Here is a 14,142-nt window from a genome sequence, read left to right as displayed (position 1 = left end):
CGGGACATCTCCTGGGCACGGCCGTGTTCCTCCAGCGGTTGTGACAGTTTATGTTAGGCTGTAGGGAGGGACCCAAGAATGGAAAACAGACCTTTGACAGCGGCTGTTGGGAGGGGACCGAAAATGCAAGTTTTATCAGGATATTTCAGCATTTTAACGCTGACTACTGACCTGACAACAGGACTGCACTGAGACCTTTTTCGTATGCATTCAATTGTGAGAAGTAAACAAACTGACTTGTATCCTGTGTTTGGTAACTGGGTGGGGAGCACAGTTTGGCAACGCGTGTTGCTTTTAAATTCCTTCTTGGACAATGGGCCTTGTATACTTTATATCCTGGCTTTTCAAAGCAGGGCACATTCAGGAGCTTTTCTTGGGATGGCTGAGAAGACACCCACAGGCATCACTTGATTTATATAAAGCTGTTTTTCTGTTGGTTTTTTCTTTTTTTAATGCCAACTTTGCACTCAGATGGCAAATAGGTAAAACGCAGACAGTTGCAATTTGTTTTGCTTCAGAAAATACGAATACCACACGCACAGACACACGCATATATATATATACAGACTGTATATTAATTAAAAGTCCCTTCCCACTCTAAAGGTTCTGTGATTCTGTGTATATTTGGAGAATGAGCATCGGTGCAGGCGCGCGTTGCTCTAACTCCAGTGTAGCCGTCTCTGCAGCTCACATTCATCCGGTGCTGTTGCAACAACTGGATCTGTCTGAGCAAGCTGTGGCAGAGAAGTGGAAACTCCGAGTTCCAGTATAGCTAAACACTTGTTTGTTTAACTGTTCTCAAAGTTATAGATTTTCTCTGGAAATAAGAAAAATTAACTTGCCTGCCAGTACAGCTGTAGGCACGCAGTTTGTTGTAGTATGAAGATTGATGGGGCGCTGGAAGTACAAAAAGGAAAAAAAGCAATAGAAGGAATTTAATAAGACTAGTTGCCTTTGCCCTTCGCTTTGCCCGGTGATGTTTTATTTGAAAAGCAACTTGCAGTGCTGTGGCTGTGTCCTGTCTGGCGTGGCAGGCCAGAGCCTGCAGGGCCGTGGCAGAAGGTGGGGCCCTGGCCCCTGGCTGGTGGCTGTCAGCCCCGCTCCTCTGACCCGGGTGGATGTTTCCTGCTTGACACCAGCAGGGAACGGGGCCAGCGATCCTCCGCTGTGATACCGGGGAAGGGCAGCAAAGCGCTCTTGCTTCGGCCGGGGTTTGTTTGAGAAAGTGTGGAGTTTTGCAGGAGTTAATTTTCTTTCTGTAATTGTTAGCCATAATGTGTATAAGACCTCCACCTTGATATGATTCCTAGCAGATTAGGGATATTAGATAATTTCCTTCTATTTATTGTACTGCTGCACTGTATTATCTTTCTATCACTCAGATAATTACTAAGGAAATCTACATTAATTTTTTTTTTGGCTAGCACAAGGAACTGCTAAACACCGGCATGATGTATTGATGTTTTACACAACAAAAGTTTTCCTCCTGTCATTGTACAATAAATAAAAAGATATTTATCAAAACGCAAAGCCTTTCATGGATTTTAAGAACAAAGCAAATAAAACACAAGATGAGCATGGAAGCAAAACCTAGAGGCTTGCTTAACTGCACAAAATTAAGGACTCAGAAGCCTGGAGTACTGTACATATTAAACACTCACATTCAAGTAAGATGTTGTTTGCTAAATTATGGATGTGTGTAATTAAAATCTAGTGGCTGTTTCTATGAAAGATTTACAATGTTATTTCATCGTTTGTCATGGCTAATTAACAATATTAGATGAAGTTTTTCTTCTTCAAAGGTCTGATTTTTTCTCATTTATTTATGTCAGAAGTGATAAACAGAGTAGTTAAAAGCTTCCCCGGGTACAGTAGTGAGAAAAGCAACATGTTCTTTTACACCTCCAAGGTTCAAGGTTCATGTCCCTGTGGAGTAAAGCAACTCTGTCTTCTTTATAGTGAAAATAATTACAAATTTCAAAGCGCAGAAGTAGCAGCCTTAAATACAGCCAGGAATAATTCTGCACATAGCAGTATTGTTGCTTGATGGGTGGATAAGAGAGAGTAAGTATAATTTAGCATAAATTTTGCCAGTTGTGTTGCCTTAATTGCTTGAGCAAACAGAGCAGAGTACAGGGTTGTCGTTTGTGACGTCCAAGTGTGGTGTGGTTACGTGGAGTGGCTCTTGCATTACATGTGTTCTTTGCTTCGAAGAATTGCCCAGGACTTCAGCATCTGCCAGCAGAGTTTGCTCCATCTGACGCTGAAAGGCAGCCCCTTCTCGCATAAAGCCAGAAATGCTGCATATGTTTTCAATTGGGCTTGCAGGAGGGATGAGAAATGGACTGCAGCCCTGTTGGTAGTGCCAGCTCCTGAGCAAGCCTCAGTCCTTGGTGGTGGGCTCATTGTCATTTCTCAATACCAGGTGACCGCGATCAGAAGTTGCAGTGTGTTGTGACAAGGATCCATGTTAATGCTTTGCTCTTTGTTGACAAATGTGCCTTGTTTTTTTCTTTTCCAGCCCCAGCAGCAGCAGGTGGCTACGCAGCAGTTGGCCTTTCAGCAGCAACTCTTACAGATGCAGCAGTTGCAACAGCAGCACCTCCTGACTTTGCAGCGTCAAGGGCTGCTAACCATCCAGCCTGGCCAGCCTACTCTGCCTTTGCAGCCCCTTGCACAAGGTAGGTGAGGGGTTGGGGAGCTGCCGAGCAAGCAGATAGTACGTGCAGGCAAAATTGTCACTCAGTAAGCCAGAGCGTGATCTCATAGGCTCGTAAAATAAGAAACAAAGGAAAATCCTGACAGGCTGGGTGGGCATTGTAAAGGTATTCTTGAGAAGGGCAGCACTGAAATCGTGTGCCGTGCTTGCTAGCAGGAGGCAGGCAGTTGAGCTTGGATTCAGTTTCCACAGCTTTAAGCCTGGTGAACTTGGAGCTCCTGGTTGCACTGTTCTGGGCTTGAGATCCTCCAGGGGAGGCTTCCTAATAAAGTGTTGCCTCTGGGTTCGTGGCTTAGGATAGCTTGTGAGCGGCTTCCCTGTCACTTGCCTTGGCCCTTTCTGGCTCTGTGGCTGGTGCAGAGCAGGGTACAAAGTGGTGCTGATGAGTGTGGAAATGGGATTGCCCTTTTCTGCAGCTGAGAGGGGAGGGTGGCAGTGTCTCCTCTCCGTGTGTGTTTATGTGTCCTTCCTTTCATTGCCTGTGTACATCATAGCTTCGTTCTTCCCTCCTCACTGAGGCAAATTGGGATTGACTCCATTTAATTTAAAATGTTGTTATACTGGTGTTACTGACAATTAGATCCTCCTACATCTTTATTCAGTCCTGCACTCTGCAAGAAGTCACTGGTTTGCTGAAATCCCTATTTTTTTTTAAGATATTGATACATGGAAAGCAATAGCTGCTCAAATCACAATACTTTTGACAGTAATTACAACCTGGATTTTTTTTTATTATTAGTCTTTCTCCCTTTTCTCCTCTGCTGTGTTTATTTATTTATTTATTTATATTCCAGCTGGGTTTCTCTGCAAGCTTTGGGACATTGTAACAGACCTGCTTGAGCTCTGTCTGTTGTCATTGAAGCAGGTAGTTCAAAGTTGGCATGGCTCAGGCAGGACCAGGTCTTTCAGCTAAGACACAGGTATTTCTGAATAGCTGTGCCTTTTCCTTCCCTTTGCCCCGTGATAAATCTCAACACCCATGTCAACAACTGGAGTCAGCTCAGCTTGAAATGATTTGGGCTCTTCAGAGCTGCCTCAGGGCTGCTACTGGTTGCTAAACCATATAATGTATTTACATTCAGCTCTGTGTGGTTAAATGGGGTTGGGGGTGAAATTGCTTCTGTTCTTCGCTCTCCTTTCTTGTGTGTATCAGAGCTGCAGAAAGGAGAGCAAGATGGCTGCTAAGTGTTAAGTGACGTGGATAGAGGGAGAGAAAGCTGACAAGCAAGGACTGCTCTGCCAGGCAACTGCTGTGGTTTACTTGAGGTTCATTTTTCTTTTCTACAAGACCCACAGAGTGTTGGAGCCCCTAACTCCTGTCTTGGGGAACCCACATTTGGGGACCCCTGGTGTCCCCCTAGTTGTGCACTCCTGATGTGCAGGCGGACAGGTTGTGGCAGCAGCTCCTGGCCTGGGACAAGAGTTTGTGGGTCACCGTCAGTGTGCTGAGATGAGTTTGGGAAAATGAGCAGGTAGACAAGTGCCACTGACATGTGCAGAATGTTGTAACGTGCATTAATTATGCCTTGGATTTATTGTTGGAAACACCACAAGCTGTTCCCACACGCCCACTGGACTCCAGCTTCAACCTTTCTAATTTTTCCCACAGCTCCTATACTATTAAGTTGGCTCAGTGAGGTTCATTGTGTGGTACATCAGTTAAGCTGTCCAAAGGAGGGCAATTGGGCAGTGACAAGACACGCTCATGTGTAATGTGAAAGAAATGAATGTGGTGATGCATGAAGTGTAATCTGTGCAGTAACACATCGGAGACACCAGTAGGTAATTCAGCAGTCGTGGCATTGATTGATACGGTTAGCAGCCGAGTGCCACCATTAGTCGTGGCCGCGTTGGGAAGAAGCCTGTTTAAAGCCAAGGGGTGCCAGAGCAACACAAACACAAACAGGAGGGCTGGGAGGGCTGCTCTGTGCGGGGAGGTGAGCTACGGGGCACGGTGCTGGCTGGGGAGGAACCAGAGGATTCAGGCAGCCTGCAATCCAGCACGATTTTTTTTTATCAGAGAGACGATGGCTTAAAACTGATGTCATTACGAGGTTTAAATCAACTTTCTGCTTGCTTGAACATGGTCACCTGGGTATGGAGGTACAAGGACACAAAGAGGTTGAGCAACTGTGTTTGTCTTTGAGCCGGTGATACCTGGGGTTGGGAAATTGAGTTCCGTGAGTGGTAATCTGTCAACTGTCCCTGCAACATACATTTTTTAAACCTGTGCCTACATTTTCTTTCGTAATGAAGGGGACTGGTTGTCCTGAAAAATGCAATGAGGAGCCAGGGCTATAGTTTAAAATAATTGGTAATGGACACTTCTTATTTAAAAAAAAAAAAAAATCACCGACCCTTTTTGTTTGCAGAGCAGTGGGCAAGAGTGAGACAGATATAAGAGGGAAAATCCAGCCCTCTAGTTAATGCAGCTATGAATTTAGTTAAGAGCATCTTGCTTTTTATTCCTAAGTATCTGTAACAGTAATAAATGTTTCGAAAGAGAGAATGCTACTTCATAAGTGATTTTTGTGCTGTTTTTAGAACCAGTACATTGTTCGAAGCTGTATTTTAGTTGGCGTGCTCGCCTATTGTCTTACACAAAATAGCACATCCTTTAATATTACATTTGTGTAATTTTTACTGTTTTGTGTTCAGACACATCTGTAATCTAGATTTTACATCTGTACATCGTAGCAGTTTAAAAATAAACCCCATTTCAGCGGTGTTCCGAGCTGCGAGAGCAGGATCTTTAGTATCTGTAAAATGAAACTGCACATCACACCTCAGATCACGAGCGAGTGAAAATAATAGGACTGAGCCATCCCGGTGCTGATTGCTGCCATGGGTCTGGAGGTTACAGGTCTGAATCCCGTTACTGGGAGGCACGAGTTGGGGCCCAGGCAGGAATGACCTCGGGTAACTGCAGTGCAGTTCTGGCAATCTGATGTGAGATTTAGTTCTTGCTATTAAGTGAAACTGTTTAATAGAAGATTCTAGCCACTTACTGCTTGTGTTTTGTTGTGTCTGTTCGACTTGCTTTTATCATTTGTTCCGTTATTTGATGTAACTGTTTTGCTGGGTGAGTAATGAGCACTCCTTTCAGCTGCCCAGTTTGTCAGGCTAGGTGAGAATGCTCCTCAGAAGTTTGAGGGAAGAGGGGGGAGGCTTGTTAAAAATTAATAATCGTTTTTTTAATTAATCAAGTGATATCAGTGGCACATTCGGTTCTGAACTGTTGTGTGCGGGTGAGTTTAACATCACGCCTGACTCTGATATCATCCAAGCTGAACTCCTTCTTACTACCTGCATCATTTTTTTCCACCTGAATGGGATGTTTTGTATTTCTCCTTCAGTATATGCTGTAGTTCTCATTATTGCTAATGGGAGTTACTTGTATAGGAAGTCAGAACAAACCCCTTGACTTTCCCAGGCCCGACAGAGAGCTGTGAGTATTAAATGTTTGTATTTCAAGTGCTGTATAACTTGCAGGCTTGTCCTGTGGATGAAGCATGAGTAGAGACCGGGAGGGAAGGGGAAAGGAGAAGCAGAGGTGGAGAAAGGATAGTGGTGCTACTCCTCCTTCAATTAAAAAGACTTATCCGCAAATCCGGAGAGGGGGTGCGTGGGGGGGGCGTGGGGAAAAAGGGAAAGAATGACTGCCTTATTTGCTTATTCTTGAAAATAAAAATAGGTGTCGACTCATACAGTCTCATATCAATACGTTATCATCAACAGACAAGTCTATTCACTATTGTTTCAGTTGAGTAAACAGTGGTGTAAGGGTCAGCCGCGCTCGCAGGTAATTGTTAGTGCGCAGACAGTCCTGTCAAGCGTGTTAGCTAAAAATACATCCCACACTGTCACTTCGCAAGGTGTTTGAAAATAATAGCCCAGATAGAGCAAAACAGGACACAGGCTTGTGTACTGACCTTTCTCTTTGTTTAATTTGCTCAGAGGTTTAATTTCAGGGGACAAGTAATTATTGAATATGTCTAATAACTAAATGCTCATTTGGGACAAAATCCATCAAAACGTAATTGGCATTTGGTTCTTATGAAAGGAAAATGACGTGGCTGTGGAGAAGCGGATGTGTCCTAAGAATATCTGATCACTTAATGTATAAATTGAAGCCTCTTTTATTATATATATTAATTGCAGATACTTAAGGATTTTAGCATTTTTTTGTAGTGAACCATTACCAGAGACCAACTGTTTTTGTTAATGCTACTCTCAGAAAGGCGGGGAAGGTTATTGGTCTGTCGTGCAATAATTTACTCCTCTTTGATATGCAAACGATCCACGGTGAATATAAAAAAATCCTATCAGACTCATTTCACAGTTCTTAACCACTTAGATTCTCTGGAGTCTATCGCCTCATTAGACCAGTGCTCTCCAAAGCTAGCATAATTAAAATCTTTAACAGTTTAGCAAAGTAAAGATGTTTGGCTGATCACGTTGAGATGATTATCTATCCATTGTATTCTAAATGACAAAAATAAATTAAATTTAGACCTTGGCATTTTTTATTATGTGTTTCAAATGAATATAATGCATACTGCCTTTTTTTTTTGCCTTTTTTTTTTCTTTCCTATTTGAGTACCTCAGGTTTGGTGAGATATGTGGCTGTGTGAGCTGCTGCTGTACACTCAGAAAATGGCAGATTTCCTTAGGATAGCTCCAGTGCCACAGAATGCCCCAGGAATGAGCAGTCAGCCAAGCAATCTCTAAGCACTCCGATGAGAAACCTCATTAAAAACACGCAGATTTATTTCTTTTTATTACTTCTTTTGGTCTGAATATTTAAGTGACGCATCTCTGCTGCTCATTTTTTCCCATGGCCTTCTGAAAGAGCACTGAAATAGTCTTCACTTTGAGAACTTGGTCTGATCGTGTCACAGACGCATGCTTTATCCAATCCCATGATCTAAATGGGAGCCCATGCCATGCTGACGTGCATGCCCCTCCACTGCAGGCCCCAGTTTAAGCCCATTGGAGTTCTTAAAGTTTTCACTCACTCTGTCTGTTGAAAGCTGCATATGTGTGGTGTGCCAGGCCTGCTGTCCGTTTTGGCACGATAGAAAACAATTTTTTTTATTTATTTCTTGAAGCTTATTTTATGTTTTCGTTTTACTTTTGAATGGCTCATTAGCATCCATCTAAGAAATGACAGTAATAATAGTGTTACTTGTATAGAAAGTTACACAGTTTTTCAGTAGACGCATCCATCAATTAAGAGAGCAGTTCGAGAAACCGAAATTAATGAGAAAGATAGGTGTGTTAATGAAATAATCATAGTATAATCAATTTGACTGTTAAAATTTGAAAAGCATTTCAGGAAGACAATATGAATTCATAATTTACGTCTAAAAGTGATTAATAAAAACTGTATTTAATAACAAAGCTATTTGTCATCATTTAAAACTTAAGCACAAAATTAGTCATATTGTGGTTCGTGTTGTCATAATAATAAAGCTGAGGTTTTTTTTTTTCCCCCTGATCTCCCTTCCTTTTAAAAACAAGCTAGACAGTATTTACTTTCCTTAAAACAAGAAAGAACAAACTGAAATGAGGAGCAGCCCTTGGCCGCCCTTGCTTTTATCTCGGGGATTTCTTCCTGAGTGGGGACTGGGCCCTCTGCTCTGAAAAGGACAGAACATAATGATAATGATCCATCTGCTGATGGGGGTGTCGTGTGGTTTGTTTCTCCTTCCCCCAGCCCCAGATTTTACCTTGGAAAGGTATTGCAGCTATCACCTGGCAAAACCCAGCAGGAGATGTGCGGTGTTCAGGATCAGCCTTTCCTTAATAAAAAAAAAAATAGATGCGTGCAAACACACACACACAAAACTAACACTAGGCTTTGTTTACTGACTCTTTGATTTAATTACTGTTTGAAGACGGCCGAATTAGCTGTTAATTGATTTAATTATCCAATTTGTTTGTTTCAGGCATGATTCCAACAGAACTGCAGCAGCTCTGGAAGGAAGTGACAAGCTCACACACAGCCGAGGACGCAGCCAGCAACAACCACAGCAGCCTCGACCTGTCCACCACCTGCGTTTCCTCATCTGCGCCGTCTAAGACCTCCTTAATAATAAACCCGCACGCTTCAACCAACGGACAGCTATCGGTTCACACTCCTAAACGGGAGAGGTAGGTGCCTGTGGAGTGCCACCCATCCGTGTGTCTCAGCGTGCCTGAAATCAGGGCAGAGTTGTTGGGAGCGATGGCCTTGGCTTCGATTTTGTCCCCCACGTCTGATTTTGGCGTGGTTGAATGGAGTCTCCACTGGGCAGAGTACGCTCCTTTTGTTCAGATCTTTGTGGCTTGTTAATTGGATCAATGTGGCCACAATTAAAAGAGCATTGGATAAGTGTATGGGGGGAGGCGTGAAGAGCATAGCTGCTTCTTGGAGTTCTGCATCACGGGTGGTGCTACCCTTGATGTGCTTTGGGTTTGCAGGTGGGAGGCAAGAAGAAATCAGTTGATCACTGCAGGCGGTTGTGCCACACGTCGTCCACTTCTCTGCCACATTTCGTTGCCCAGCTCATTTAAGACATTTGCCTTTCTTTGTATTAACTTGCTTTCACAAAGGAGGCTAGACTCGAGTTCACTAGGTTTCTCTAAAACAAAGTGCATTTTTTAAGTGCTGATAAAATTAGCTAACTGGTGTTGTTTGGCTTTTAGAAGTGTGAGTTAATTTATACGTGCTAGGCTTGCATTGTTAGGAGAAATGGCTTAAATCAGGGGTTGTCTGTTGACATGCTTCTCAGCACGGGCTCTGCTTTATTCCCGAGGATGCTTTATTGCAGGTTTGTTTCTTTACACCCCCAGATTTCACTGAGGCGTGTCTAACAACATAACTTTTGCTTGCGGTGAGATAGACGGGCCCGGGCAGCGGGGCCGCGGGCGACGCCGCGTTGGAGGAAAGGGGTCTCGAGGATCATGTGAGCATCCTCATCGAGCTTCTTTGCATTCAGGAGAGCCCCTTCACCCATCTAGAAACGTTACCTCAGACACTAGTGAAAGCTGGGTTTTATGGAAACTGATGGCTTTGTCTTTCCATCCTCCTTTCTTTCATTAGAAAGAGGATAATGGAATTTTTAAGCCATAGAGTTTATATTTCTGGTGGCCTGAAAGTAGATTGATAGGGAAGCTGTATAAATACCTTTATATCTTTCTAATATTAAGAAAATAGTGCTGTTGGGAATAGATAGGTTTTAAAGAGGAACACACAGAGCGTTCAAAAGAAGTGCTGTGTGTGTAAGGCATCTTTTTCTATCCGTTGGAAGGATGTGTGGCAGAACGTTGGTGCATACATTTCTAATGCATGCAAGTGTCAAGGATTTGGTTTTTGTGAAGATGTGGGATGCTACAAACCAATTGATGCTTATTAAACAATCAGGTTCCCTTTTTGCTGCATACAGAGCTGAGCGAGATGGCTTTATGACTCCCTGATGATTTTTTAACCTATGTTTTTTGTTAGTTTATAAAACAAAAGCCCATGCAATGAAGTGGATGTCCTTACACTGGATGGATGCGTGTGTTGTCTGCTAACGATTGTCTAGCTGAGGAAACAATACACCATGGCTGTGTAGTTTGAAATGCAGAGGAAATATGTGAATCTACTCTGAAGTAAAAATTCTCTCGTATACACTATCAGGCAGAACTGAAAATCCATGTGTTTGAGTGCTGTTGTGTAATTGTGGCCTGGAGGCGATTGGTATCTACGAACAGGGAGATACACATGTTTTTATCAGTAAAGTTCCACATAAATGAGCTAGGACTGCATAAACATGCCACAGTTTTGTTTGAGACTGAATGAGGTGAGAAGACTTGAAATCTTCTCTTGTTGAATTGATAGATGTATTGTTAAAGCTTGTCATTATACTTTACTTACGTTTCTGTTGAGTTCTCTTCAATGTCGAGGTAAAAACTAGGTGTATTTAGGGATACAAATTGGAGGGATGTGAACTTTGCTTTATCTTGCCTGTGGTACTCTGAAGGTTTACGCCGTCCATTTGCTGCAGTGATTGAATTACATCTTTATCCATAAGTAGAGCAGGAGACTCCAGGCAGAGGAATGCCTACTGATGCACTTAAGGGTTGTGTTGCAGTCTCATCAGGCCCCGTGGTGCCTGCCTGCATTTCGTATGATGCAGGAGGAACGCTTCCCAGTTCTTCTCTCTGAAGGAGTATTTTATATTCAGGCAAAGCATTTGGGGTGGCAAGTGAGCAGGGAGAGAGGCGTGGGTACACTGCAGTACTGACAGCCCGCAGGAGCTGAGTTACAAAAGAGAGCACAGGCCCAGGCAGAGCTTTGGTTACTTTCTGGTTGCAGAGATTAAGGCTGGGAAATATCAGCGGATCTGGTGGGAGCATGGCTTGGCTAGGCTTGCAGGCAGATGTGTGCTGGTTCCAGGGCCCAGCTCATTCAGCCAACCAGCGGAGCTGCACGAACAGCAGACCCCAGCCCACCTCCAGCTCAGGTGGGGCTGTCAGTTTTGGGCACACCACTTCCCTTACCTCCTACCTAATGAGCCAGCTTCCTGTGTCCATCACCCCATAATGGAAAGGCACATGCACCAGGGTTGAGTACATGCTGAGCCCACTTGTAGTGTTTTGAGAGGTGTGTCGTGCTGCTGCCCTGGATTAATTCTCCCCAGCATCATTGTGGGGCAGGGGGTGGTGTGCACGTCTCCATCACTTGTGCAGCACTGATAGAGTCAGCTGTTAGCTCCCATCTGATAGAACCAAGAGCTATTTATTTAGATTTAAACAACAATAAAAAGCACATAGTAAAAGCTGCAAGTGTCCTAACAGTTAACCACAGCCACATCATAACGACTGCCCGGCAGCCATAAATAATCATATACAGGTAACATTAACTTTTAGGGCGTGCTGTAAAGCTGTTTCCCCCCACCCTCTTGGCCTTTTGAGAAGGAGTAGGATGCAGGAGGCAAGTTGGTTACGTGGGAGTTACTGTCATCGCTGTCATTGCTGGGATAGTTCTGGCTGTGTTTTATGGGGTTCCTGATCCCACCGGTTTGGATTACGAGCCCTGCAAAGCAGAAGGCACTCGTCTGACTGCAGAAGCACCTATCAGAGTGCAGGAACTCAGCTGAACTTACTGGGTGTAAAAGCACATTTTTGCCATAAAGAAGTTTTAAGATAGCAGGAGAACTGCAGTAATTGGCTGCTTGGCATGACCAAACATCACTGTGCCACAGCAGCCTGGTGCCACCGTTGTTTAGGGAGAAGCATTGATCCCATGCAGCCCCGGTGCCTCCCATGGTCCTCAGAGATGAGGGACGAGGAGTTTCCCTATATGGCAAGAAGCTGAGGGCAGGAGGTTGGCAGAAGTCAGCCCGGGACGTGGCTGTACTGCAGGACAGCAGAACACTTGAAAGCAGAACGCAGCCTCTGCTTGTTGGCACAGGTGGGGGAACCACAGTGCTGCCCGTGGGTTGTGTGAGCTCTGCACATGTGGCTTTCACGAGAATGAAACGATTCCAGCCATAAATAATGGGTTAATGCTTTCATTCATTTGGGCTTTAAATGTGTATTACATCTATGCTTCTGCCCCACATTTCGCCCAGTTCCTGTAAGTAGCAGCAGCAGCAGCTCTGGGGTTTGGTGCACAGCAATCTGTTAAGGAGATAAATAATCTGCTTTGGCATGACACTCCTACTCTCCTCTTTAATTTGTCTTACACAAGGAAAATTATAATTAAATCATTCAGGGTAAACCCTTGAGTGTAGAGAAGGAAAAAACACACTTTGGTAAAGATTGCCAATAGAGACCAACTTCCCTGTTGTGCCGTGCAGAGACATTTATCAATATTCAGCACTATTAAAGAGAGAACATTTCGTGTGATTTGTGAGGCGGATGCCAAAGCTCAAATCAAGGCTTGTTAAGATCCTTTCCCCATGCAATCATTGGCATTCAGCATCATTAGAATTCAGCACTGACTGCGTGTTTCATGCTTTGATTTTACTCAGACAATTTAATAATGTTTATTGTGCTGATTATATATATAAATGCACTCAATGCAATAAACATACCTCAGACATCAGTACCCTAAGGGAAATATTTAGTTATAGATACTTGTATTCACTCAGGGTAAGCGAAAGTGAGACCGTAGCCGGCATACAAACCTCCCATCATCTTATCAGCATTTGGGTTTCTTCAGTAACAGGCGTTTTCTCTTTACGTAAGTAAATAAATACATCCAGGCAGCCAGTTAGGTATGTGTGCAGTGCTTAGCAATGTCAAGGACAGGACCGTGTCGTTCCATCTTGTTTTCCTTAGGGAAAGCTGGATTATTTTCATAGGAAAAGCAGCAAAACCAAATTGATGGATGTGTGATCACTTGAGGTGACTGCGGACTTTGTAAGCTTGTGTGTGCATCCCAAAATCTGCACGTGCAGGAGTATTCCTGAGTGTTCAAGAAGCCTTTCTCCATCTCCCAGTAATGCCATGCTTGTCTCCTGATTCTTTGTGTCCCTTCCTACCTTACTTGAGCCTTGACCTGGGCAAGCAGCTGTCTCACGGGAAAGATGGATGCGATAAGCAAAGGGATTTTTAAATGACTTCTCCTTGGGAGAAGGAGAGGAAGGAGGAAGGAGTCTGAAGAAGGCTCTGAAGGGGAGTGAGGGGTCGGCATGGCAGGCCATTGATCCCTGCCTCAGCTTAGTGCTTTGTGTTCGGCTGTTGTTATCTTCCATGCCAGCTGATCCTCCATCAAAATCCCAGGGCCCTTGGATGAGGGCATTAGGATTCGGCACAATTAAGAATTACAGATTTTGGTCCATTATTAATGCTCGGGATGAAACGGTTCAGCCTGCAGTCCATATGCTCCCCGGGCCTGATCCTGTCCTGGCCAGCATCTCTAGGCTGTCCTTGGCTCGTTCTGCTCTGGTGCCAGCACTGCATTGCTGGGCTCTGCCGGCTCCTCGCAGCTGCTGGATGATGTGAGCTCGCTGAGCTTTGCCCTCACTCAGCACAGCTTCACTGGGGAGGTCACTTCAGCTCCAGAATCAGTCACACAGGGCCACTTGCCCATCGTGTGCCCACTGCAGACCTTCCATCACACGATGGCTTTCAGAGTTGTTCGTCTAACCCCTGGAAACTTGGTTCTAGTTTATTTGATATCTCTTCCCACAGCAGAAGATGCTAACATAACCGCCTCTAATTAGTCGGTGCAGCACGTGGCCCGTGGCTGAATGGGGGGGGTGTGGTGCTTCCCAGCCCTCAGGAATCTGCCATCAGAGAGCTCCTGAACGCCAACGCCTCGTTGGTTCCTGGTGGCATGTAGTAATGATCAGTCGTACAACTCCAAACACTAAGCTGATGTATCAGAAAGCACTTAAAATAGATTGGGTGAGCCTTGGCAGACACACAACAGAACTTTTCCAAAT

General features: G+C 44.3%; 1 protein-coding gene across 10 annotated transcripts in view; it reads left to right on the top strand.

Annotated features, from left to right (window-relative positions):
* The window catches only part of FOXP1 (forkhead box P1), a 335,216-nt gene that overhangs the window by 266,244 nt on the left and 54,830 nt on the right, over positions 1 to 14,142 (top strand). For all 10 annotated transcript variants that reach the window (XM_065749241.1, XM_065749239.1, XM_065749238.1 and 7 more), the window contains 2 exons: positions 2,522 to 2,681; positions 8,671 to 8,875. In XM_065749241.1, coding sequence (XP_065605313.1) covers positions 2,522 to 2,681; positions 8,671 to 8,875 — 365 coding nt within the window. The remainder of the gene's footprint in view (positions 1 to 2,521; positions 2,682 to 8,670; positions 8,876 to 14,142) is intronic.

This window comes from Cyrtonyx montezumae, unplaced genomic scaffold (genome assembly GCF_038088225.1).
Source record: "Cyrtonyx montezumae isolate F1298 unplaced genomic scaffold, pur_monq_1.0 scaffold_6, whole genome shotgun sequence".
NCBI lineage: Eukaryota > Metazoa > Chordata > Aves > Galliformes > Odontophoridae > Cyrtonyx > Cyrtonyx montezumae.
The sequence above is the reverse complement of the archived record's forward strand: the minus strand, read 5'-3'. Positions and strand labels throughout refer to the sequence as shown.